This window comes from Lithobates pipiens, unplaced genomic scaffold, assembly GCF_037356315.1.
Source record: "Lithobates pipiens isolate NorthernLeopardFrog02 unplaced genomic scaffold, aLitPip1_a1.2 Scaffold_23, whole genome shotgun sequence".
In the NCBI taxonomy this organism is placed as follows: Eukaryota; Metazoa; Chordata; class Amphibia; order Anura; family Ranidae; genus Lithobates; species Lithobates pipiens.
Window position 1 is genome coordinate 98,416,380 of NW_027507785.1, and position 26,495 is coordinate 98,442,874.

At 45.5% G+C, this 26,495-nt stretch overlaps 1 protein-coding gene across 1 annotated transcript in view; it reads left to right on the forward strand.

The window, feature by feature from the left end:
- FAM120A (family with sequence similarity 120 member A) overlaps positions 1-26,495 on the forward strand; it is a 119,601-nt gene that overhangs the window by 36,666 nt on the left and 56,440 nt on the right. Inside the window, exons 2-3 of the mRNA XM_077452097.1 lie at positions 2,448-2,694; positions 14,353-14,435. Of these exons, the coding sequence (XP_077308223.1) occupies positions 2,448-2,694; positions 14,353-14,435 (330 nt within the window). The remainder of the gene's footprint in view (positions 1-2,447; positions 2,695-14,352; positions 14,436-26,495) is intronic.

The following is a 26,495-nucleotide window of genomic DNA, read 5'->3' on the forward strand; positions in this document are numbered from 1 at the left end:
CGCTGGCAGGGCGTCGGAAAAAGTTCTGGCAGCAGCTTCTTTGGAGCGTTGAACTCACCACTCCTCCACCGCGGCTCCCCATTGAAATCAATGAGGCAGTTCTGTGAAACTGCTGGCAAACCGCCGCCCCGGTGGCGTTTTGCGGGTGTGTTTAACCCCTTTTTGGCCACTAGCGGGTGGTTAAAACCGCCCCGCTAGCAGCCTAATAGCGGTCGCTAAAAATAGTGTGTATGAAAGGGGTCTTAGTGATTGTAAAGCTACAATTTTTATATTTTTTAAATAACAAACATATCAGACATAGCATAACACATACTTGCCTGCTCTGTGCAATGGTTTTACAGAACACAGAAGTTTTTCCCCTTAATGCACACAGTGCATTAAAGTGATACTAAAGTCCCATGTTTTTTTTTTTTTTTTTCTCCATTAAAAATAACAAACATGTTTACCTGTTCTGTGTAGTGGTTTTGCACAAAGCAGCCCAGATCCTCCACTTCTCGGGTCCTCCTTCAGTGCTCCTGGCCCCTCCCTCCTGTTGAGTGACCCCACAGCAAGCAGCTTGCTATGGTGGCACCAGAGCTGAGCTGCAGCTCCCTGTGTCCATTCAGACACTAAGCCATGGCCCAACCCTGCCCCCTTTATCTCCTCATTGGCTCACTAACTTTAACAGCAGCAGGAGCCTATGGTGCCGTGCTGTTGGCTCAGCCAATGAGGGGAGTCCTGGACAGCCCAGTCTTTCATGCAACATCGCTGGATCGAGATGGGGCTAGGTAAGCATTGGGGGACTGCTGCACAAAGGTTTTTTTCATCTTAATGCATAGAATGCATTCTGATAAAAAAAAAGTCTGCCTTTACAACCGCTTTAAGGTAAAAATAAACCCTCTAGCTTTACAACTGCTTTTAAACTGGCTGTACATGGATCGAAATTTGGCCAGTTGAGCAGGGACTGGCTGAATTTCGATCCATGTATGGGCAAGAAGTTTGTTCAAAAGTCAATCTACCAATTCATTTTTGTACAACTGCCCAGTCAGATTTTCTCTGCTTAGTCACTCCGGCTATAGTCGGCAGGACTGACAATGCGGGAATTCACGAAAAATTGAGTAAGCTGCGCTGAATCATAAACCCACATAAAATTCAATGAAGTAAAAAACATTAGACAAAATTTCAATAATAATGTGCAAAAATAGGCCTATTACCCCCAGTCCTAAAGAATAAGGGCCGGTTCACACTGCAGGCGAGGCGAGGTGACTCCGACTTGCCTCGCCGCGACCTCAGCGGCAACTTGCAGATGACTTCTGTATAGAAGTCAATGCAAGTCGCCCCGAGGTCGCCCAAAAGTAGTACAGGAACCTTTTTTCTGAGTCGGAGCGACTCGAGTCGCTCCTCTCAGAACGGTTCCATTGTACAGAACGGGGGCGACTTGCGAGAGCGAGGCGAGTCGTGTCGCCTCGCATCGCCCGCTGTGTGAACCGGCTCTAAGGGTTATAGGATAATTGATCACAGTAAACAACGAAAAAATAAACAACAAAAAAATAAAAAACAAAATAGTGAACACTAAATGTGTAATTATATAAACATTTAAATTCCAACAGAGTCCAATATAGATGAAATTGTCAAATCTTCTACTGTGTAGCAAGTGCTTGATCCACCACCATACAGCCAAAATTACTCCTTACCAGAATTCCATGACCCCCCCACTACAGAGGGTCACCAACAGCATGTAACAATAGATATCTCCCACTTCAGAAGGGTCTCAGCTGTTCTCCTCCCTCCACCGATATGACCAGATTGTCAAACAAGTATCTTTAGTTATCTCCCATATATTAGGTCATATGTGCCAATTCCATGCAAAAGAAATGAAGCTCCAATAGCGTAAAACCTTTTAATATAACTCAAATATAAAAACAAAAATGCACTTACAAAGCACAAAGGAAAGATCAGCCTTAAGTCCGATGCGCCGGACGCAAACGGACAAACTTGTCCTTCCTGGGCACAATTCCTTCGTAAGGGGTGACGTCAGCGCATCGCTCAGCCCTACGCGTTTCGCAAAAAATTGCATCATCCAGGGGCACTGCGGGAATTCACCCCACTGTCAGAATACACTAGCTCAGTGGGGCGGTCTTCCTCGTGCACATCAAATGTGTGGTTGGGGGATTCAAGTTTGTTCTTTCTTTCAATTTGCTGTTTGAACGAGAAAAAAAACATTGACTGATCTATGGGCTGCTTTAGTCCAAAAGTACATACTGATCCTGGATGATTCCTGAGCAAAAATGGCAGCGGCCTATTGGGAGGGAAATTTAAACTTTGACTTGTTTAGGAGATTGTGCTACTCTTTATCTTAGAATGCACACATATGAAAAAATATACATCTGATGCTAGATTCACCATAATGCTGATTATTGTCCTGAACATTTGTCTTACTGAAAAGCATGTTCTATTTTTATTTACAGGTTGCACAGAGCATTGAAGATCATCATCAAGAAGTCATCAGTTTTTGCCGTGAAAATGGATTCCATGGTCTGGTCGCCTATGACTCAGACTATGCACTGTGCAATATCCCGTATTACTTCAGTGCTCACGCACTCAAACTGAGCCGCAATGGAAAAAGCATCACAACCAGCCAGTACCTAATGCACGAGGTGGCTAAACAACTGGATCTTAATCCCAACCGCTTCCCAATTTTTGCTGCTCTTCTAGGTAATCATGATATTTGACCTTTTGTTTGAATCTAAGTTGTCCCATAGAATAAACTTTGCCTTCCACACCTGTCAGAAATGCTTCATGTCAGAAGCAGAACACAAATGCTCATGTATGCTGGCCCTTACGTTGATGAAATTAGCCATTTTGTGCTTCCTTCAAAGCAGGCAAGGCTGAGGTGGGGAGAGTGAGGTAAGGAAGGGATAGGAGGTTATGCCCATTGGTGATGTGACTTTGACGGCGGTTACATGTACAGCTATGGTGAGGAGAGGTTTGCTTTGGAGTTAGGTGTGCTGGTGTCATGGGAAGAGGTTGTGTTAAATGTGCAGATGTGGTGGTCGGAGGGGTGGAATTGGGCATGCACGTTTTATGGTGGAAGCAGAGGGGGGTAAGGTTAGGGTTTCAAGTTTGGTGGTATGAGCGGAGGAGGGGTGGGGTTAGGCGTGCAGGTGAGTAGTGGCGGTTGCAGGAAGAGTTTCATAGTGAAAGGGATATGCAGATGCAAATTAAAAGGGGGGTTTCCTATAGAGAAATGTTGAGGAGGGCACAAAGCAGTCTCCACAGAGCCCAGCATTCCAGCTCCTTTTCCAACACGCTCTTACAACTAACAGACTACACCAACACCTTAACACTGCCCCAACTCTTCTTGGAGGCAGTTACTAGACCAGGTGGGAGGTTGAGGGTGTAACGACATATTCGGCAACCCATCAGTTTGCTACGGAAGTGACGTTCCGTCTCCGCCATCTTGCTACACCCAACACTCGTCCATAGTAAGGATACACTAAGAAGGGGGAAAGCGGACATGTTACACCCACCGGAGTTTTGCATTTCGACGTATTTATAACAGTAAAGTGAACTTCTATAGTGAAATACAGTACTTAGAACTCCATCTGACTTCTTAGATGTTGAATTTTAAAAGCAGCGAACTAATGTCAGATTAGCAAACCTGTGAGATGAGCAGGGTTGCCGCTGCTTTTAAAATTTAACATCTAAGTCAGGGGTGTCCAAACTTTTTTCAAAGAGGGCTAGATTTGATGAAGTGAACATGCACGAGGGCCGACCATTTTGCCTGACATTCTTTGAACCATTAAAAATCGGTCTAAGTGTGTTCGTTCGAACACTAATACACGGCCCGACAAGAATTCTCTTGCCTTTGTGGCTGTGTGTGTTGAAGAGATGAGCTCGGGCGTGTTTTTTGGATTTACCGTATTTATTGGCGAATAAGAGGGAAGTTTCAGGGGAAAAAAATTTAAAATGTTAAATAAAAAACTCTGAAGCAAAATAAGGGTCAGTGCCCATCTGCGCTCCCACCATTGCCAGGAATGCACCCACCATTAGCCTGGATTGCAGCCACCATTAGCCTGGATTGCAGCCACCATTAGCCTGGATTGCAGCCACCATTAGCCTGGATTGCAGCCACCATTAGCCTGGATTGCAGCCACCATTAGCCTGGATTGCAGCCACCATTAGCCTGGATTGCAGCCACCATTAGCCTGGATTGCAGCCACCATTAGCCTGGATTGCAGCCACCATTAGCCAGGATTGCAGCCACCATTAGCCAGGATTGCAGCCACCATTAGCCAGGATTGCAGCCACCATTAGCCAGGATTGCAGCCACCATTAGCCAGGATTGCAGCCACCATTAGCCAGGATTGCAGCCACCATTAGCCAGGATTGCAGCCACCATTAGCCAGGATTTCACTCACTATTGCCAGGAATGCAGCCACCGTTAGCCAGGATTTCACTCACTATTGCCAGGAATGCAGCCACCATTGCCAGGATTTCACTCACTATTAGCCAGGAATGCAGCCACCATTGCCAGGATTTCACATACTATTGCCAGGAATGCAGCCACCATTGCCAGGATTTCACATACTATTGCCAGGAATGCAGCCACCATTGCCAGGATTTCACATACTATTGCCAGGAATGCAGCCACCATTGCCAGGATTTCACATACTATTGCCAGGAATGCAGCCACCATTGCCAGGATTTCACTCACTATTGCCAGGAATGCAGCCACCATTAGCCAGGATTTCACTCACTATTGCCAGGAATGCAGCCACCATTTGCCAGGATTTGACATACTATTGCCAGGAATGCAGCCACCATTGCCAGGATTTCATACTATTGCCAGAAATGCACCCACCATTGCCAGGATTTCACTTACTATTGCCAGGAATGCAGCCACCATTGCCAGGATTTCACTCACTATTAGCCAGGAATGTACTTACCATTGCCATCAGTGCAGCCTTGGAGGGGACATGGAGGGGGCTGGACGAGCGCCAAAGAACAGGAGAATCTCCTGTTTTCACAGCGGCCTCTTTAAGAGAAAGTCCCGCCTCCTTTGATGGACAGAACAGTCGTCCAATGGCAGAGATGGGACTTCCTATTACAGAGGCTGCAGTGTAAACAGGAAATACTCCTGTGTGCACAGCGCTCGTACAGCCTCCTATCTCCAATGCAGCCAGACTATATATCTTTTGTGGCCCCGGCGCTGGGAGATCGTCGGGGGCCACAAAAGATATATATGTTTAGATTACCAGGCGGGGCCGTTCAAAACCGGGCCGCGATTGGCCCGCAGGCCGGACTTTGGACATGCCTGATCTAAGTAGGCAGACGGAGTTGCAAGTACTGTATTTCACTATATAAACTTACTTTACTGTTATAAATACGGGTAAAATGCAAAACTCGGGTGGGTGTAACAACATGTCCGCTTTCCCCCTTCTTAGTGTATCCTTACTGTGGACAAGTGTGGGGTGTAGCAAGATGGCGGTGACAGAATGTCACTTCCTTAGCAAACTGCGATGGGTCGCCGAATGTCGTTACAAGGACACTGAGTGGTGACCTCTGGCTTTGGGTGCCAGGATGTTGGGAGGAGGCAGGGGAGGGAAGATGGTGCCCTTGGGCTTTTGGCAGTGTCTATCCGAAGGAAGCAGAGATTGCCATCCCTGAGTGGGTCACAGCTGGGGTGGAAACCGGGGGTGAGCAGCAGAGAGTTTAGTTGGTTGGAATATAGGGGGTAGCAGTGACATGACAGCAACTATGTGTGAATGGCTTGCGGCATTGCAGCAGATAATGGGGCAGAGGTAGTGGCTGCCTGGCTGGCTGTGTCACTCATTCACAGTGCTCTGTGAATGGAAAACTACAAGGTCAGGCAGTCTTTGTGGCTGTTGGCTTTTCAGTTAACTACCACAGCGCTGTGGTAGTTCATTCTCTCTTCCTGTCAGGTTGTGTCTCCTTGCCCATATGGGATGTACAGGCACACAGATACAGTATACTGACTGGATCTGCAGCAGACCTGCATGGCACCAGTAATCTGCTGTTTGCTTGTGCGACGCTTTAGAGCAGGGGGTTAGGCAACCTCGGCCCTCCAGCTGTTTTAAAACTACAAGACCCATGAGACATTGCAAGACCCTAACAATCACAGGCATGACTCCTAGGGCCGAGGCATGATGGGACTTGTAATAATTTTTTGTTAAAAGGTGAACTTCTCCTTTTAAGGAACATGTACACAAATGTGGATGAAGAAAACGTATTGTTGACTGTTGAATTCAGATTCTTCCTTTTCAGTTTAAGGGGTTGTAAAGGTAAATGTTTTTTCACCTTAATGCATTCTATGCATTTAAGGTGAAAAAACATCTCACAGTGCCTGGCGCCCCCAGTCCCCCCGTTTTTACTTACCTGGCCCCTCGAAAATCCCGTGCTCGCCCCGCCGTCCTCTTGGCCGCTCAGCCTGGCCGCTGATTGGTTGGAGTGGATGGATTGAAAGCAGCGCAGCTATTGGCTCACGCTGCCTTCAAATCACATCCAATGATGCAGCGCGCCGGGGGCGGGGCCATGTGATACAGAGAGCGGCTATATCACGGGAGCGCGCCCGCAGGTGCTCCTCACCATGCGAGGGAGCTCACATGAACGTGAGAAGTACCGGCGGGAGGAAGCAGAGACAGCCGACGAGGGACACCAGAAGAGCAGGTTTAGGGCCACTCTGTGCAAAACGAGCTGCACAGTGGAGGTAAGTATAACTAACATGTTTGTTATTTAAAAAAATAGAAAATTTTACTTTACAATCCCTTTAACTTGTGCTGGCAAAAGAAAAATCTGATACAAGTAGAAAAAAAACGTTTCCATTCGATTTTATTCATGCATGTTTTATTTTATTGTCCAAAAGCAGTAATTTACAGTGGTGTTCAATTTAGTTCTCCAAGGCAACATAAATAGTGGTAAAATGAATATCTGCTATTAAACTGACATCCATTCATTGTACTTTGTAACCTGATTATGTAAATGCGGGTTTATGAAAGCCAACCTGTTTTAAAGCAAATTTATTTCCGCAAAGGAGTCAAGTATGAGGACTTGTATACAGCAGATGCGTTTTTTATTTTTTATTATTGCTGTAGTTTTAATGTGCTTGTATTGTAATCCATGTTTTGATAGAAGCCCAGAATTATAACTGGATGCACAAATGCCTAGAATGCAAAGAAATCACTAGCATGCATAGACAAACATGGGAATGAGAAGCCTCCTCCTGAGATTACTTGGCTTTATTGCATTCTGCTATAAGGATTACTTTTATGACTTTGACTGATGAACTGACTGACTGAAAACACCAGCCATAGAAGGCAGTGCTGCTTAATACTTAGTTGTAGCAGAGTTATTGTTGGTAATAATGTAAAGCTTTCCATGGTATGAAGGGAGACGGTGTGATCGCTGTGAATGACGAGTAACCAAGGAGCAGTATCTTAAGATTCCAGGGTGGTGAATGTTCTTTTATTTAAACAGAATAGTTTTTGAATAATGTGGAAACCCAGTTTCTGGGGTAATGACCACGATCTAAAAACGGTGGTTGAAAAATGTGGCACTTAGCATCGTGTTTTGAGTAATTGGAGAGAAAGCGAGTGTGTGAACTGATCATAACAGCTCCGCATTGAGAGGCCTGTTCTGTTGTCAAGGTTACAGAATCCTTCAGTGGGGCATCAGGTGCTAATCTCCGATGGAGGCGGCCAAGCTCGATCTGTTGGCTTAGCCAGAAGTGCCTCTTTGTTCCCAACACCGTGTAATTTGCCTCTGATGGAGCAGCAATAACTGAAGTTTTTCTAACCAGCTATAGGGAAACGGAGTACATTGTGGATGTACATTTATTTTCAAAGTTGTGTGACATTTAGGCAATAAATTAGTAAAACTGGAAACTAGGCAATCTGTATTTTGTAAAATTCCCTGGCTTTGGCCTGTACAATGTACTGTATAGAAATGTCCTCCAATGTAGAGGTTTGTGTAATAAAAATAAAAAATAGGCCAATGGTGGTAAAAGTAATTTGCCCTCAATAGCGGGCAATGAATACACACATTCTTAGAACTGTTCCTTACCACCCCATAACCCTATTGTTTTGCTGTAGATGAGACTAAAGCCACAATCACATGTACCAAAAGTTAGCTGATTCTGACCAGCTTCTGTTGAATGGTTATTGGAAAACCACCATTTCGAACAGCGCATGCAGCCAGTAAGGGGGCCCCCACTGTCAGAATAAAATTGCTCGACAGGGGAGAGTTCCACATCACTTATGAGATGGATCTGTTTTTGGTCACAAAATCCAAACCGTGGTTCAGTTTTTTTGTTTTTTTGTATCATTTGTTTGCATTTCTGAGAGTTCCAGGAATCCTGAGATTCTCAGCATACAATGGCCACCCCAGCCCCACAGTTTCTCAGTTTAGCATTCTGAGCCTGTATAACAGATAGGGACTCTCATTTGGGGATGAAGGAGCATGCCGAAGCTCTGGTTTTAAAGACTAGCCATACACGGGGCTTATTTATTTCCCGCAACCAGTTGCAGGGAAGAAATTGGCTTGATTCCCCCATCAACACAGACAGTGTTGCTGCAGGAAGCCCTCCTGCTGGGCCATTGTCGTCTTCCAGTGCGGAGGCAGGGGCAGCCATCCTCTCCGGGAGAAGACTAGAGCAGCCGCTATTGATAATCGCAAGAGAAACCGGCAGGCTTGTTGTACCAAAGTTGATCAATGAACTTGGCACATTGAGCCTGCCCATTAACAGTTTTAATCTCTGCCAGTTACTGCTGAACCAGCTGAGATTTGAACTGTGTATGACCGGCCTGAGTTCACTTTTTAGAAGAAAAAAAATGCACATGTATTTACATGGGGAAAAAAAGTGCCTTTATTGTTTTTGCGGGAGCCTGTAAAGCATTGCGCTGTGATCAGTGCATCAGGGGTGCAATATCTGGTTTCTGCATACAAACCCTGCAGCTTTCAGCCTCTACCTGTTTAAGGTCTGTCAGTTTGAAAGCTGCAGATCTTGTGAATGAACTGTAAGAGCGCTCATCGGTGCCCTTGCACTTCATTCAGAACTACATGGCGTCAGCTGACGGTAGTTGTAGTTGACTGATTCACAGGAAACTGAATGCTGCAGCTGTGTGGTCACATCTGCGCTGCTTTGAATTATGTCATGGGGGGGGGATCAGGCTAACTGCTGGAGCTGGAATATGTTGCATGTTCTACCCTTAATACGGGTGTAACATATAACCTGTTTCAAAATCTGAACTTCTCTTTTAAAACAAAGTTCACAAAGATTGACTGCATATTGTACATCTTCTGGGGTGCTCAAAAACATTATCTGAGCTGCACCCTGGCTGCTCACGTTTAATCATTTTAGCTTGCTTTTATACCTGCTACAGGTTCAATTTAAGTGGATTAGCTATTTATCTGGTACCGTCAGCTTAAACTACTTGTAAAGTGACAGGTACAATTTAAGTGCCTGCGTAATAGATCTGTGACAAAGGTTTATCCTTCCATGTGGATGTTGCGTTACCAGTCAACACACAGCTGTCAGTCCACCACTCTATTGCTTGAATTGGTAAAGTGCCCCTATTACTGGACATGTTCTGAAATCTACCTGTGGACCTACCTCAAGCAGCAGGGAGACATTTAATAGCAATAGTGTAGTTCATTTTAGTGACGCGTGATTAATTGTGGCAGAGGTAATGTTTTAGAGGCTAAGGTGTAGAAACCTGTACATTCCCTACTTGGATAATAAGCTTGGTACACTCGATCAGAAAATCAGATGATGCTTTCAAAGTGATCGTACAATAATCTGGATGTTCGTACACAGCTTTCAAGAGCCGATCACGGCAGTGCATCTGAAATTATCCGAAGGGACAAACACAAAATTTTTCTCGTACGATCTGGTATTGTACGAAAAACATTTTAGTGTTTGTCCCTTCAAAAGATTTCAGACAAATGGTCGTGATTTTAGGTGGATGTAGCATCTGTCCCCCAATGGCTCTAAGGCTGGCCATACACTATACAATTTTCTTGTACAAAGTTTCCTTTAGATGTACCAAAACCATATATTATGAGGTCAAGTCTAAACACTTTCAATTTGTATGAAATCAGGCAGGCCCTTTTACTACATAGCCTAAAGTAAATCTAAAGGAAATTGAATAAGAGAATTGTATAATGTATGGCCAGCTTAAGACTGAGGACTGAGCAATCGAACATGGCTGATCGCTCCGTTCTCAGTGCTCTGTGAGCAGAGAGCTGATGACTGTCAGCTGAAAATGAGTCACCAGAGTGCAGAACGAACTGCACGCCTGTGATCCACAGAAGCATGCCCTAACTAGCTTTGGCTGTACTACTTTTAATCTGTACAGTTTTCGTCCGAAAAAAATCAGAACAAGATGGTGCATGCTTGGAAACGAAAGAATTAATTACTTAAATACAATACAATACACGACATCACTTCCGAAGTTGTATTCTGTCGCATGAGAATTTTTGTAAGTTGAGTAACCTCTTCATTTTCGATATAAGACTAGCATGCAAAAAAACAAAACAAAAAAAAGAATGATCGTTTGTCCGATATTCTCATCGTGTGTAGTCAGCTGATAGCACAGCCCCATCAGATGTGCTAATAATCAGCTGCTAATCGGTGCCCAGCAGTGCCCCAATAATAAAGTCTCACAGTGCCAATCAGAGACAACCACAATGCCAATTTGTGGGAAGAAAATGATAAAAACATAGTTTGGGTACAGTAAGTAAGGGGGGGAGTTTTTTGGGACTTTAAATGAGGCCTGGATACATGCCTCCATCCCTGTAATTTGATATGTATAGAAAAGGAGGTTTGGGACTTTAAATGAAGCGCTTGGATAGTGGAGGTGAGTTTTAGTCATGATTGGATATTTGATTATTCAGTGGAGAACCATAAATTATAATAATAGAACAAATTCATAATATATATAAGTATCAATACATTAAAACACAATATATAGTATCCACATAACAGTATTTGACAATGGTAATGTACAGTAAATAAATGAAGTGGCATAGTGATGCCTATCGATAGGTGTACCCACATGGTAGATGAGCATCCACTAAGTATAATTGATATATATTTAAGTTCATCAATTCATAACACAATAAACATGATTCCATATAAAATATAAAACTGGGACATCTAATCAGTAAAGCTCGACGCGTTTCGTGGGTATCTCCCCACTCATCAGGAGCTGTTATTAGAGTTCCTGTGGAGTAAAATAACAAATAAAAAATAAAAATAATGTACCAACCATAATAATGAGGATTTGATAGACATAGATGGTTTGGCCAAAGCAGACTCACCAATCCAGGCGGCAAGCGCTGTGTGTGCCGGTGGATGCTGGGTGGGCTAAGGCACATACTCGCTCCCCGGGAACTGAGGCGGCTGAAAGATGGATGCGACCTCGGGCAAAGCAAGGAAAGCACCAGCAATAAAGTGTGTCTAAAAATAAAAAAATAAAAAGTGTGATGATAGTTAAACCCAATTAATCTAGGGACAAGGTGTGGGATATAGGTATATACACTAGAGTAATGTAATGATGAAAAATTATTTTAAAATAATTGGTGAAACCCAATGAAACCCAAAAAGAGATGAACAAATAAACCAAATGGTGCTGTGTTGTGTTTGTGTGAATAAAAATTTCATTTTATATGATGCACTAGTTAAAGGGAATAGTATGGGTGTATGCATGGAAGTGTAGGTGCATAAATTAAGGTGAGTGAAATAAGTAAGAATGTGATGTGTGTGTATCATGATAGACAGGGGGGAATGATGAAGTTTCCCATGAACGCAAATGTGATGGTTGTATAAGAAAGGGGACAGAGTTTTTACCCGAAAGTCGCTCCAAAGATACCACCAACAAACCAAGAGGTTGGTGTATATACACCCCATACAGAGACCAACGGCAACATACAGCTGGCTCCGAATGGGGTTTGCGTATGCCGCCAACGCCACGCATGTGAGAACACACAGGGAGGGGCCACGCCTGGCCTGGATTGACAGCCAGCGACAGGCGTGCCAAACCCCCCCAATGGCTACAATGGCTACTCTCCGTGTAGCCATTGGGGGGGTTTGGCACGCCTGTCGCTGGCTGTCAATCCAGGCCAGGCGTGGCCCCTCCCTGTGTGTTCTCACGTGCGTGGCGTTGGCGGCATACTTAAACCCCATTCGGAGCCAGCTGTATGTTGCCGCTGGTCTCTGTATGGGGTGTATATACACCAACCTCTTGGTTTGTTGGTGGTATCTTTGGAGCGACTTTCGGGTAAAAACTCTGTCCCCTTTCTTATACAACCATCACATTTGCGTTCATGGGAAACTTCATCATTCCCCCCTGTCTATCATGATACACACACATCACATTCTTACTTATTTCACTCACCTTAATTTATGCACCTACACTTCCATGCATACACCCATACTATTCCCTTTAACTAGTGCATCATATAAAATGAAATTTTTATTCACACAAACACAACACAGCACCATTTGGTTTATTTGTTCATCTCTTTTTGGGTTTCACCAATTATTTTAAAATTTTTCATTATTACATTACTCTAGTGTATATACCTATATCCCACACCTTGTCCCTAGATTAATTGGGTTTAACTATCATCACACTTTTTATTTTTTTATTTTTAGACACACTTTATTGCTGGTGCTTTCCTTGCTTTGCCCGAGGTCGCATCCATCTTTCAGCCGCCTCAGTTCCCGGGGAGCGAGTATGTGCCTTAGCCCACCCAGCATCCACCGGCACACACAGCGCTTGCCGCCTGGATTGGTGAGTCTGCTTTGGCCAAACCATCTATGTCTATCAAATCCTCATTATTATGGTTGGTACATTATTTTTATTTTTTATTTGTTATTTTACTCCACAGGAACTCTTTAATAACATCAGCTCCTGATGAGTGGGGAGATACCCACGAAACGCGTCGAGCTTTACTGATTAGATGTCCCAGTTTTATATTTTATATGGAATCATGTTTATTGTGTTATGAATTGATGAACTTAAATATATATCAATTATACTTAGTGGATGCTCATCTACCATGTGGGTACACCTATCGATGCCGGGCATGCTGTCATAGGCATCACTATGCCACTTCATTTATTTACTGTACATTACCATTGTCAAGTACTGTTATGTGGATACTATATATTGTGTTTTAATGTATTGATACTTATATATATTATGAATTTGTTCTATTATTATAATTTATGGTTCTCCACTGAATAATCAATAAATATCCAATCATGACTAAAACTCACCTCCACTATCCAAGCGCTTCATTTAAAGTCCCAAACCTCCTTTTCTATACATAGTTTGGGTACAGTGTTGTATGACCGCAGAATTGTCATTCAAAGTGCGACAGCAGTGAAAACTCAAAATTATCCTGTGCAGGAAGGAGGGAAAGTGCCTGGTATTGAAGTGGATAAACCCTTTTTGTTGACTTTTACTTATAGGTAAGCCTAGACTAAGGCTTGCCTATAGGTGGTGGAAATATCTCCTAAACTTGCGCAGTTTAGGAGATATTTCACTTGTAGTGCACCGATGTCATCATCAGCACATGCGCTGTGAAGAAACAGACCACCGTGCCATTTCTTCCCTCAGCGTGTGCCATGACTGATGGCTCCCGTGCAAATGCTTGGGAGTGACGTCGCGCGACTCCGGCCAGTCACAGAGCCGGAGTCCATGGCCTCTGGAAGGAAGAGGGGCGAAGATGGACGCGGCCTGCTCAGGGGACAGCACGGGCTCCGTTTGCAGGTAAGTGTCGTATAATGGGCTCGTATGTGATGCATATGAGCCCATTCTGCTTTTCTTTTGCAGGCCTTGCGGTGAGCAAAAGAGGAAGTGAAACCCATCAGGGTTTACCTCCCCTTTAAGGCTTCATTCACACCATGGTGCAGAGACGTCAGTTTTTCTGCACGCATTCTGCAAGTGCACAAAAAAGATTGTTCTCTATGTGCCCTGTTCACACCACAGCACTTGCATGCAGGTTTTTTACTGCGCAGAAATCTGAAACGTGTATGCAGTTTTCTGCATGGGGAAAAAAGCTGACATGAAATCAACATTAGTGTGAGTAGGGCACATAACTGACGTGCATGAAAACTGAGGTAAACTGAGGTCTCTGCAAGTGAAATCTGCACACTTTTCCCATATGTTCCCATCTGTTTTCGTGTGAAGGAGCCCTAAAGTAAATGCAAAAGTTACTATACAGTAAATGCAAAAATAGTATTTGGCGTTTCAGTGCCTTTACCCTTTTGTCATAGTAAATACTTTAAAATTTGTAAATTGTACAGTTTTTAAGTCTTCTCTAAAATGCATGTATGTCATTTAGGTAACCACATCCTACCTGATGAAGATTTAGCTGCTTTCCATTGGAGTTTACTTGGACCAGATCATCCATTAGCATCATTAAAAGTATGTAAATAACCTGTGATTTAATCTTTGCTTCCATTGGTATAAACTGTATAGGGTTATCGCCAACGTTAAGGGCCGGTTCACACCACAAAAATGTAGTCTGAATGCATTTCTGCATGCATGTTGATGCATTTAGATGTGTTCCAGTGCGTTTTTGATGCAGTCCAGTTTTTTTATGCATTTTGCCGCATTCCAGCACAGTCCTATGCTGAAAAAATTTAGCTTGTTCTTTTATAATTTTTTATTTTTTTTCCTACACTGGTTCTGACCCACACTAGTGTGGACAAGGTCATTGGAACACACATTATCTTCTGTCCTTGCATTTTTGATGCAGAAAAAAAACATACTGGACTGAATTTGCTGTGAACCAGCCCTCAAGGTACTTTCTTCCACACTCTAAAGATATACTGGTATTTTAATTGTTCCTTGTCTAAATTGGCCCTGGTATGTGTGTACAGATACACATGTGTTTATCATGCCAGTCCCAAGTCCTGGAAATTTGGGAGGGTTGAGAAAATCCCAGGAAAAATTTGCCAAGAGATGAAAGATTTTAAGCGCACAACATGATGCCCAGGGAGCCAACCCATAGAGCCACAGAGGGTCAGTAACAATTGTACGGATATATACATACAAAACATTACCCTCCATGACAACGAGCCAAGCTCAGGCTTTCTGTGCAGAATGGATCTGTCAGGTTGGAGGATGTTGGGCTGGCCATACACGGCTTGAATCTCGGTTCTGCAGAAACTGGCTGAGATTCAAGCATTAATGGAAAGGCTGAATGTACCAAGTTGTTTGATCAACTTGGGTACAACCAGCCTGCTGAATTTGCTTGCAATTATCACAAGCGGCTGCTATAGCTGCTAGCGATAATCATTGTCTATTCCCAACGGGGACAGCTGCCCATTGCTTAGCAGGAGGGATTCCGTCCGTGTTGATGGGGGAATCGTGAATTTCTTTTTGCAGGGAAGAAATTTGCACCGTCTATGGCTGGCCTAAGAATTGACGTTTTAACTAGTAAAACAAATTACATCTGTCTTTAAAAAAAAAAAATGTACATTCTAATATATACATATATAGGCAGAACTCAGGGTCTGTTAAGCCAAGGTTTGTTGTGGAAAAAATAACATCAGTTTTAAAAAATGCAGCACACGTCAAAGCAAAATAGCACGTGCCAATGCACAAATGCTTCAGGGCACACCACTGAATGAATGCTTACCAGGGTGGATAAAAATCAATGATTTTTTTTTGTTTGTTTTTTTTCTTTTTTAAATCTGATTTTTGTTTTTATCAAATGTATTTTTCTAAAATGCTTTTGGAGTAAAAATCTATTTACCGATAGATTTCTATTTGAGATACATTAATAATTTAGTTTATTCAGCATGAAATGGAGCTTAGTTATGTAGAATGAGGCTGTATATTCAGCAATATTTAAATTTTTGGTGAACTCATTTAATGAATGCAAGCTGAGATAACATGCACTGCATTGATGCATTCACACAATTTCACACCAACAATGAGATAAAACAAAGTTCAGGAATATTCCTTTATCCCATTGTTTTGCAAATCTATGTACACTACAAACTGAATCACTTCTGATATCGCTGTTTTTCTAACCTGACAGCTTATTGTTGTAAATGGGAAACTTTCATTTTGTTTGCACATATTAAAGCTTCTAACTACCAGCAAGAATAAGTGCTTACATTTAAAGAGCACCTATCCTTTCACATCCATCATGCCAGTGCCTGTTAGCGAGCATCAACTTGCCTGCTGCTGCCACTTCACTCACCTTGTTGTGTCATTGCTGCCTCACCAGCTGTCCCATTAAAGTGAATGGGACTGTCGGTGAGTCAACAGCAGGTCAGAGGAGGAGCCGCTGTGGGACAGAGATGACAGTTGCTCTTTAAAAATTATGATTTAAATCAAATCCACCCTGATGCTTACTACTTGCACTAAGTTGCAGCATTTCAAAGCTGAGCAAAAGAGACTAAAGCTGGCCATACATTTATACAATTTTTTTTTGTTAAATTTTCTTTAGATTTACCTTCAGCTATATAGTGCAAGGGCCTCAATGATTGCATACAGATAATGTTTAAAATCTAAAGGAAAATTGTACAAGAATATTGTATAATATATGCTAGTTAAAGAAAAAAATTGCTCTTCTGTATCCGTGCAAAATTATTTTCTATTCTATTCACCGACCGACACAACTCCTCTCTTAGCCATTGGGTTGTTATGCCCTATTACTAGGAGATACTAGGCATTAGTTGTAATACAACACTCAGAACTTAGTTCCGCCCAGGGGGCGGTCCCTTGGGCAACAACCCTCCACCCTGCCATGCAGTCATCGGTTTTATTTTTCCTAGTGAAGAAGGACCTAGGAACCCTGCAGGCCCATCGGTCCGTGCTTTTTTTATGCAGAAGCGTGACTTTTTGTGCAAGATGAATGATCCTGTGATCTACTATCAACAGCCGGCTGGGTGACAGGCTGTAAACCCTTATCCTTGTAGTCTCCCCAGTCCGGCCATCGAGCGCGTGCAGGCCGCAGCTACGCGCTCGGCAGGCCACGACGAAACCTCAGCTCCAGAGGTGGTCGGTGAGCTTTTAAGCTCCGAGGCATATATATGACCAGGCTACTGAGGTCTGTGTCACAGTATGCCGGGCCAGCAGCCACCCTGTACTGATCAGTGAGTGGGTCTGTATTGGAATGTCTCCCAGCTCTTCAGGACTGGTAAGTACAGCTCTCCCAGTCTCGACGGGGCTGAGCAGCTGGGCATTACCTGGAAGGTCGATTCGGGGGTCCCTCACCTCCCTCTCTTCTCTCCCCTGTCCCCCCCCCCCCCCCCCCCCCCCGGGGAGATGCTGCATGTGGCTGCTGAGCGTTGTGTGTGTCTATGCAGGGGCTCTCATCTGGGTTGGGGGGCTGCACTGGCTAGCGGTTTCCTGGGTCCTGTTCTTCATGCTGCTGGAAGGTGTCTGTGAGGTTTTGCTGATGTTCTGTACAGCGCTGTGTTCACTGCCATTGTTTTCTCCCTGTACCTCATGGAGCTGCTTCGGTAGCCATTTTAGGTGTGGGCAAGGGCAGCATGCTCTCCTGAGCTTCAGCTGCCATTTTCCTAGTGATCTATTCAGGACACTGGCGGACATTTTCTTGAAGCCTAGAACACGGTTTTCAGTGTTCTATAGCGGCAGCCTGTGCTCTCACACCCATTTTCCCATTTTCCCTGTGTTTTAGGTCTTTGTAAGGGATGCTGGGCGGCCATTTTATTGAAGCTTGAGCACACTTCAGATCGGTTTGGCGCTATTTGCAGCTGCTGCCACCGACACAGCGTTATTTTTAGTGATGCACCGAAATTTCGGCCGCCGAAACATATCGGCCGAAAATGCCCTTTTCGGCAATTTGCCGAAAGAGAAAAATGGCCGATTAATGGAGCCGAAAATGGGGCGTGGCCTGGGTGGGGGTGGGGCTCCGCCCCTGGTGACGCCCATCATGGGGGGTGTATAGCGCAGGAGAGCCGCCTCCGCTGCCTGTTTGATCACAGCGCCGGGAACATCACAGCTTTCATTTCAATAGCTGTGTGTTCCCGACCGCGCGCTGTCACACGCAGCCCCTCCCCCTTGTCCGGGCACTTAGATAGATCATCCGCAGGGTTGGACGGATGATCTGTCTATCAAAGTGCCCGGACAAGGGGGAGGGGCTGCGTGTGACGGCGCGCGGCCGGGAACACACAGCTATTGAAATGAAAGCTGTGATGTTCCCGGCGCTGTGATCAAACAGGCGGAGGCGGCTCTCTTCCCTGCACAGGCTGGCTGCAAAATGGGACACCCTGGCTGCAAAATGGGACACCCTGGCTGCAAAATGGGACACCCTGGCTGCAAAATGGGACACCCTGGCTGCAAAATGGGACACCCTGGCTGCAAAATGGGACACCCTGGCTGCAAAATGGGACACCCTGGCTGCAAAATGGGACACCCTGGCTTGCAATGGGGGATTCCTCCTGTACCACGTCCTCTGTCTCTGACCATCTCCTGTACCATGTCCCCAGTCTGACCATCTTCTGTACCATGTCCTCAGTCTCTGACCATCTCCTGTACCACGTCCTCTGTCTCTGACCATCTCCTGTACCACGTCCTCTGTCTCTGACCATCTCCTGTACCACGTCCTCTGTCTCTGACCATCTCCTGTACCACGTCCTCTGTCTCTGACCATCTCCTGTACCACGTCCTCTGTCTCTGACCATCTCCTGTACCACGTCCCCAGTCTCTGACCATCTCCTGTACCACGTCCCCAGTCTCTGACCATCTCCTGTACCACGTCCCCAGTCTCTGACCACCTCCTGTACCACGTCCCCAGTCTCTGACCACCTCCTGTACCACGTCCCCAGTCTCTGACCACCTCCTGTACCACGTCCCCAGTCTCTGACCACCTCCTGTACCACGTCCCCAGTCTCTGACCACCTCCTGTATAAAAATATTTTTTAAAAACAGTCATTTTCGGTATCGGTGCTGTTTCGGTATCGGTTTTGGTTTTCGGCCTAGTGTATTTTTAATTTTCGGTATCGGTTTCGGCACCAAAAAACCCATTCGGTGCATCCCTAGTTATTTTCTCTGCACCTGGGAGCCCACAGGGCCTACAGGCACTTCTTGCTGGATAGCGCAGAACTCCTCAGGGTGGTGAGTCTGGTGGGAAAGAGCTCCTTGGCCAGCGGTAGTAAGGAGGGTGGGACTGTCACTGTCCTAAGTCCCCTTAGGGTGGCAGACAGGGTAGGGTTAGCATGGCTTCAGAAACTAGTGTTGACTGCACAGTGCCCGTGGACACCCCGACAGCAGTCCTCCATTCGTTCCTTGCCAAGATGGAGGCGGTGCGTGGGAAGAAAGGGGCAATAAAGCAGCCCCTGCCCCGCCCCGTCCTCTGGGGAGAGCTCTGACGCAGACTCGGGTCCTGCTGCGGCTGGTGACCCCTGCTCTGTCTTGTCAGACGGACCTTTTCGGTCCCCAAATACATGGAGGTGCGTTACCCTTTTGAGGAGAGCCTTCTCAAAAAATGTTCGGCTCCTCCGGTCGTGGACCACCCCAGTATCCAGGTTAAATAAGGTAACCACGATCCCGGTTGAAGGGACTCCTGCATTCAAGGATCCCACGGACAGGAAGGCCGAGGCAGTGGCTCGTTTCTTGTTTATGGTTGTGAGGTCAGCTGTGCGACCAGTTCTGGCATCCGCACTTGTGTCGCAGACACTAGCTGAGTGGGCAAAACTTTTGCACCACAAATTGGGAGAGCAACAGGCTTCTCCTGTCTGCGTGGAACTAGCAGACCAACTAGTGCAAGGTCTTAAGTACGTCTGTGACGTGGCCTGGGATACTCCCCCCCTCTGTTGTGGTGCTGAGGCACCTGATTTGGCTAAAATGCTGGTCTGCTAACCAGGCATCCAAAAAAGCCCTGACGGATCTTCCCTTCCTTGGTGACTGGCTCTTTGGATGACATTATTAAAAATGCCACCGGTGGTAAGAGTACCTTACTCCCACAGGCCAGGAAGGCTAAGGAGCCATGCCATAGGTAAGGTCCTCTTTTTCCGCCCGGAGCTTCGGCAAAACGTCCCCAGCCCGACAGGACGACCACAGACGGACAAAAACGTCCCTGGAACTGCAAGCCTGCGAATAAAAGTGCTACCGCATGAAGGTTTGCCCCCACCCATGTCTCGGCTGGGGGGGTCGCCTTCGGGAGTTGGCAGCCCGGTGGTCCTCTCGATTATCCGACCAATGGGTCTGCAATCTGATTTCCTTAGGCTACAAGAGTTTCTCTCTTGGCCACCAAACAGATTCTTCCCCTCCAGCATACCCATATCCCCAGCTCACCGGGAGGCCCTATTGGGGGCAGTAAGGGACCTGCTGAGTCGCGGGGTGGTTGTACCAGTTCCGGAATCGTTACACTTCCAGGGATTCTACTCAAATCTGTTTGTAGTTCCCAAGAAAGAAGGGGTATGTCCAATCTTGGACCTAAAAGCCCTCAATCACTTTGTGAAAGTGCAGAGGTTCAGAATGGAATCAGTTCGCTCAGTAGTCGCTGCACTCTATCAAGGGGACTCCCTGGTGTCCTTGGACATCCAAGATTCATACCTGCACATGCCCATATGCCTTTGACATCAAAAGTTTCTGCAGTTGGCAGATTGTGGCTCTTCCTTTTGGTCTGGCATCAGCCCCCCAAGTCTTTACCAAGGTATTGGCTCCAGTTTTGGCATTGCTGCGGCAACGTGGGATCGTGAGAGGAGGATGTGGAGATCACCATGCAGACCCTGCAAGAATTTGGGTGGCTGTTGAACCTAAAGAAGTCGGTGATTGTACCGACCCAGCTTCTGGAGTACCTAGGCTTGCTGCTGGACCCCATGGAAGAGAGAGTAGTTCTCCCTTCAGACAAACTAGAGACTCTCAGATCCGCGGTAAAACGGCTTATGAACCGCAAGCGGTCGTTGCTCTGCTTTTCCATGCGAGTCCTGGGTCTCATGGCAACCTCCTTCGAGGCAGTACTTTATGCCCAGTTCCACATCAGAGTCCTGCAGATGAAGATTTTGACAGATCCAGGTGAGCCAGTCAGAGACACCTGGTGGCTGAGGTCCCCAGTGATTCAGTCCTGGAAATCGTTCCTGCCTCTGAAGTGGACAGTGATCACAACGGATGCCAGCCTATCCGGCTGGGATGGAGTGATGGGGGTTCAGTCGGCTCAGGGCCTCTGGTCGATGGAAGAATTCAAGTTGCTGATCAATCTGCTTGAATTAAGAGCAATCAGGCTATGCCTCTCCACATGGTCTTTGAGAATTCAGGGAGTGTCTGATCAGGATCCAGTCAGACACTGACACGGCTGTGGCATACGTCATTCACCAAGGGGGGGAACAAGAAGCTCAGCCGCAGCACGGGAGGTCGCTCACATACTTCCGTGGGCAGAGCGACACGTACCGGCCATTTACATCCCAGGAGTGGAGAACTGGCAGGCGGACTATCTGAGTCGCCAGATGCTGGACCCAAGAGAATGGGCTTTTCATCCGGAGATATTCAGGTTACTGTGCCTGAGGGTGGGGCACACCAGACGTGGATCTTCTGGCCTCCCGTCTCAATCGGAAGGTGCCAAGGTTCATGTCCAGGACGAGATCCGTGGGCAGACGCGTCAGGCGTGCTGGTGGCTCTGTGGCATCAGTACCAGCTGATCTATGACTTGGCTCCACTGAAACTGTTACCACGCCTGCTTCGCAGGGTGGAAGCCGAGGGGATCCCAGTAATACTGGTTGCTCCAGATTGGCCTCAGCGTCCTTGGTATGCAGACCTGGTGTGTCTTGTGGCAGACGCTCCCTGGCGACTGCCGTTGCGAGAAGACCTTCTGTCTCAAGGTCCGATTCTCCATCCTGCTTTACCATCACTGGCTTTAACTGCATGGCTATTGAGAGCCAGGTGTTGAGGAACCGGGGATTTGTTGGACTCTGTGATCCCAACTATGTTGAGAGCATGAAAATCCTCTTCCTGGAAAATATACCATCGTACCTGGAAGGCCTACATCTCCATGTGTGAGGAGAAAGGATGACATCCGCGCTCCTTTCCTATATCCAGGATCCTGCTGTTTCTTCAGCAAGGAGTAGACCAGAAATTGGCGTTAAGCACCATTAAGGGGCATATTTCAGCCTTGGCTGTCTTTTTTTTTTTTTTTTTTTTTTTGCGTCTCGCTCATTAGGGAATACCTTTTGTTCAGGGGGTACGACATGTAGTCCCTCCAGTGCGTCCACCGTTACCCCCATGGGATTTGAACCTGGTGTTATCAGCGCTACTAAAACCGCTGTTTGAAAATATTAGGGAGATTCCCCTGTTGAGCCTTTCCCAGAAGGTGGTCTTTCTAGTGGCCATCACATTGGCCAGGAGGGTTTTGGAACTGGCGGCCTTGTCTTGCAAGTCACCCTATCTGGTTATCCACAAGGATAAGGTGATGTTGCGGCCACAACAGTATCTTCTACCAAAAGTGGTCTTGGCTTTTCATATTAATGAGGACATTGTATTACCATCTCTCTATCCTAAGCCGAAACACCCTAAGGAGGTGGCCCTTCACGCTCTGGACGTGGTTCGGGCTCTGAAGGTGTATTTGTCTACCACTGCTCCCTTTCGGAAGTCAGACTTGCTGTTTGTTTCGGTGACTGGTCCCAAGAAAGGCATAGCGGTCTCATCGGCCACCATTTCCAGGTGGATCAGACAGATTGTAGTACAAGCCTACGCCTTGAAGGGGCAGGTGCCTTCCTTTCCGGTCACGGCCCACTCCACGAGGGCAATCGGAACGTCTTGGGACTAACGACACCAATCGTCTGTCGCTCAGGTGTGTAAGGCGGCGACCTGGTTGTCTGTCCACGCGTTTAACAAGTTCTACAAGGTAGACGTCCGTGCATCGGCTGATGCCTGTTTTGGCCGCAAAGTTTTGCAGGCGGCCGTATAGTTGCAATTGAATATGCAAAATATTTCCTTTTTCCCTGGTTTTTCGTTAAAAACACAGTACCGTTAATGCGCTGTTGCATTATATTCTGCATTTTTTTGTGTGGTTGTGGGTAGTCACTCCTGTTGAGGGTACCCTGGTTTGGTGGTGGATTTCTCCACGCACTGTTGTGTTTTTTGTGGGTAAAGTTTCACTAGTTCCCACTTGCCATGGTAGATGAAGTTTTATGAATATAAAGGGGTGGGTCCTGCGCAAATCGTGCCACTCAAATAAAATACACAAATTCAAAATAATATAAATATGTGCATACATACAATGCCGTGAAAAAAAATATAGTCCAAAAAACAGCACGCATAAAAATATATAAAAAATATATAAAAAAATGGAAAAAAGGTTTAATGATAGAACAATAATAAAATGTCCGCTACTCAAGGCTCCCAGAACTCTCACCTTTAAACGAAGTGAATAAGCAAATCAAACAAACTCCAGGATTCTCTTATTTCATTCATAAATAATAAATAATAGCCATCAGGAAATCCAAAGGAGGGATGCAATGATACAATTCCACCACTAGAGGGCCAGTCCCAGCTTCCAGAACAGGTGAAATGGATCTTCACTTCTATTTCACAGTGTATGGCTCAAAATAAGAGAGAGGAGGGGGAGAGAGAGAAACGGGAGACTTCCATAGTGTAGTAGTTTAAAAAACGGCAGGTAGATTTATTAAAAAGCAGTAAAGACTCTCACATTTTAATTGCAAAAACAAGCACAATCAGGAAGAGGGTATAATGACAACTTCCTCCCGCCTTACTCTACTTCCGGTTCGTCCTCTGGCCAATCCCTACGCGTTACGTCATGTGACTTCTTCATGGGGAAGTAGAGTAAGGCGGGAGGAAGTTGTCATTATACCCTCTTCCTGATTGTGCTTGTTTTTGCAATTAAAATGTGAGAGTCTTTACTGCTTTTTAACCACTTTCAGACCGGACCATTTTGCTGGTAAATGACCAGAGGTCTTTTTACACTTTGGCACTGCGCTGCTTTAACTGGTAATTGCGCGGTCATGCAATGTTGTACCCAAACAAAATTTGCGTCCTTTTCTTCCCACAAATAGAGCTTTCTTTTGATGGTATTTGATTGCCTCTGCGATTTTTATTTTTTGCGATATAAACGTAAAAAGACCGCAAATTTTGAAAAAAAATGATATTTTCTACTTTTTGTTATTAGAAAAATCCAATAAACTCAATTTTAGTCATACATTTAGGACAAAATGTATTCAGCCACATGTCTTTGGTAAAAAAAAAGTCAATAATTGTATATTTATTGGTTTGCGCAAAAGTTGTCACATCTACAAACTAAGGTACGTTTTCTGGAATTTACGCAGCTTTTAGTTTACGACTGCCTATCTCATTTCTTGAGGTGCTAAAATGACAGGGCAGTACAAAACCCCCCCAAATGACCCCATTTTGGAAAGTAGACCCCCTAAGGAAATTGATAAGAGGCATGTTGAGCCCATTGAATATTTTATTTTTTTGCCTCAAGCGATTGAATAATGACAAAAAAAAAATTTTTTTTTTTTTTTTACACAAAGTTGTCACTAAATGATATATTGCTCACACATGCTATGGGCGTATGTGAAATGACACCCCAAAATAAATTCTGCTGCTTCTCCTGAGTACGGGGATACCACATATGTGGGACTTTTTGGGAGCCTAGCCGCGTACAGGGCCCCGAAAACCAAGCACCGCCTTCAGGCTTTCTAAGGGCGTCAATTTTTGATTTCACGCCTCACTACCTATTACAGTTTTGAAGGCCATAAAATGCCAAGATGGCACAAAACCCCCACAAATGACCCCATTTTAGAAAGTAGACACCCCAAGCTATTTGCTGAGAGGCATGTTGAGTCCATGGAATATTTTATATTTTGCCACAAGTTGCGGGAAAATTACAAACTTTTTTTTTTTTTTTTTTTTTTTCACAAAGTTGTCACTAAATGATATATTGCTCATGCATGCCATGGGCATATGTGAAATGACACCCCAAAATAAATTCTGCTGCTTCTCCTGAGTACGGGGATACCACATATGTGGGACTTTTTGGGAGCCTAGCCGCGTACGGGGCCCCGAAAACCAAGCACCGCCTTCAGGCTTTCTAAGGGCGTAATTTTTTGAGTTCACTTCTCACTACCTATTACAGTTTTGAAGGCCATAAAATGCCAAGATGGCACAAAACCCCCACAAATGACCCCATTTTAGAAAGTAGACACCCCAAGCTATTTGCTGAGAGGCATGTTGAGTCCATGGAATATTTTATATTTTGCCACAAGTTGCGGGAAAATTACAAACTTTTTTTTTTTTTCACAAAGTTGTCACTAAATGATATATTGCTCACGCATGCCATGGGCATATGTGAAATGACACCCCAAAATAAATTCTGCTGCTTCTCCTGAGTACGGGGATACCACATATGTGGGACTTTTTGGGAGCCTAGCCGCGTACGGGGCCCCAAAAACCAAGCACCGCCTTCAGGCTTTCTAAGGGCGTTACAGTTTTGAAGGCCATAAAATGCCAAGATGGCACAAACCCCCCCCCCCAAATGACCCCATTTTAGAAAGTAGACACCCCTAAATTTAGGGGTACACTAGTGAGACTAGGTAATAAATGGCGGGTGCCCTGAAACTATAAAAAAATAACTAACCAACCAGCGTCACCTGTAACAGTTATATGGTGATCACTGGTGAAAGGGTTAACTAGGGGGCAATCAGGGGGCTTTATGCGGTAGTATATGGGGGTCCCTGGCGCTATAAAAAGCTGCGGCGAACCTAAATACCTACCTGCCTAACTAGCGTCACCTGTGACACTAATACAGCGATCAGAAAAACGATCGCTTATTAGGCTGGGTTCACACTGGAGCGATGCGGGAACGCCACGAATGCGCGGCGGGTTCCCGCATCGCATGCCTCCCGGCGGCAGTTCACACTGCCCTATGCGAACTGCTGGGAGTGTCAGTGAAATGTTAATGACACCCCCAGATCAGTTCGCATATCGCAGTGCGATCTGCAAACTTGGATCGCATGGTGTGAACACCCATGCGATCCGATTCTGCTGCGGACCAAAAAAAGGGTCCCGTGCGAGTTTGCGGCGGGTGCGACACGAATTCAGCCATACTATCTGTATAGCTGAACTCGAATCGCACAGAGATCGGATGTGATTTGCACTGCAGTGCGGTGCGAATCACATCCGTTCTCATAAACCGCTGCAATGTGAACCCAGCCTTAGTGACACTGGCGACGGGGGGTGATCACGGGGTTAAACCTTTATTGGGGGGGTTAGGGGGGTACCTTAGAACTAAAGGGGGCTAACCCTAACTGCCCTAACAGTTATTAGTCACAAATGACACCTGCCGGGTGATCAGGGGGTTAAACCTTTATTAGGTAATAAATGGCGGGTGCCCTGAAACTATAAAAAAATAACTAACCAACCAGCGTCACCTGTAACAGTTATATGGTGATCACTGGTGAAAGGGTTAACTAGGGGGCAATCAGGGGGCTTTATGCGGTAGTATATGGGGGTCCCTAGCGCTATAAAAAGCTGCGGCGAACCTAAATA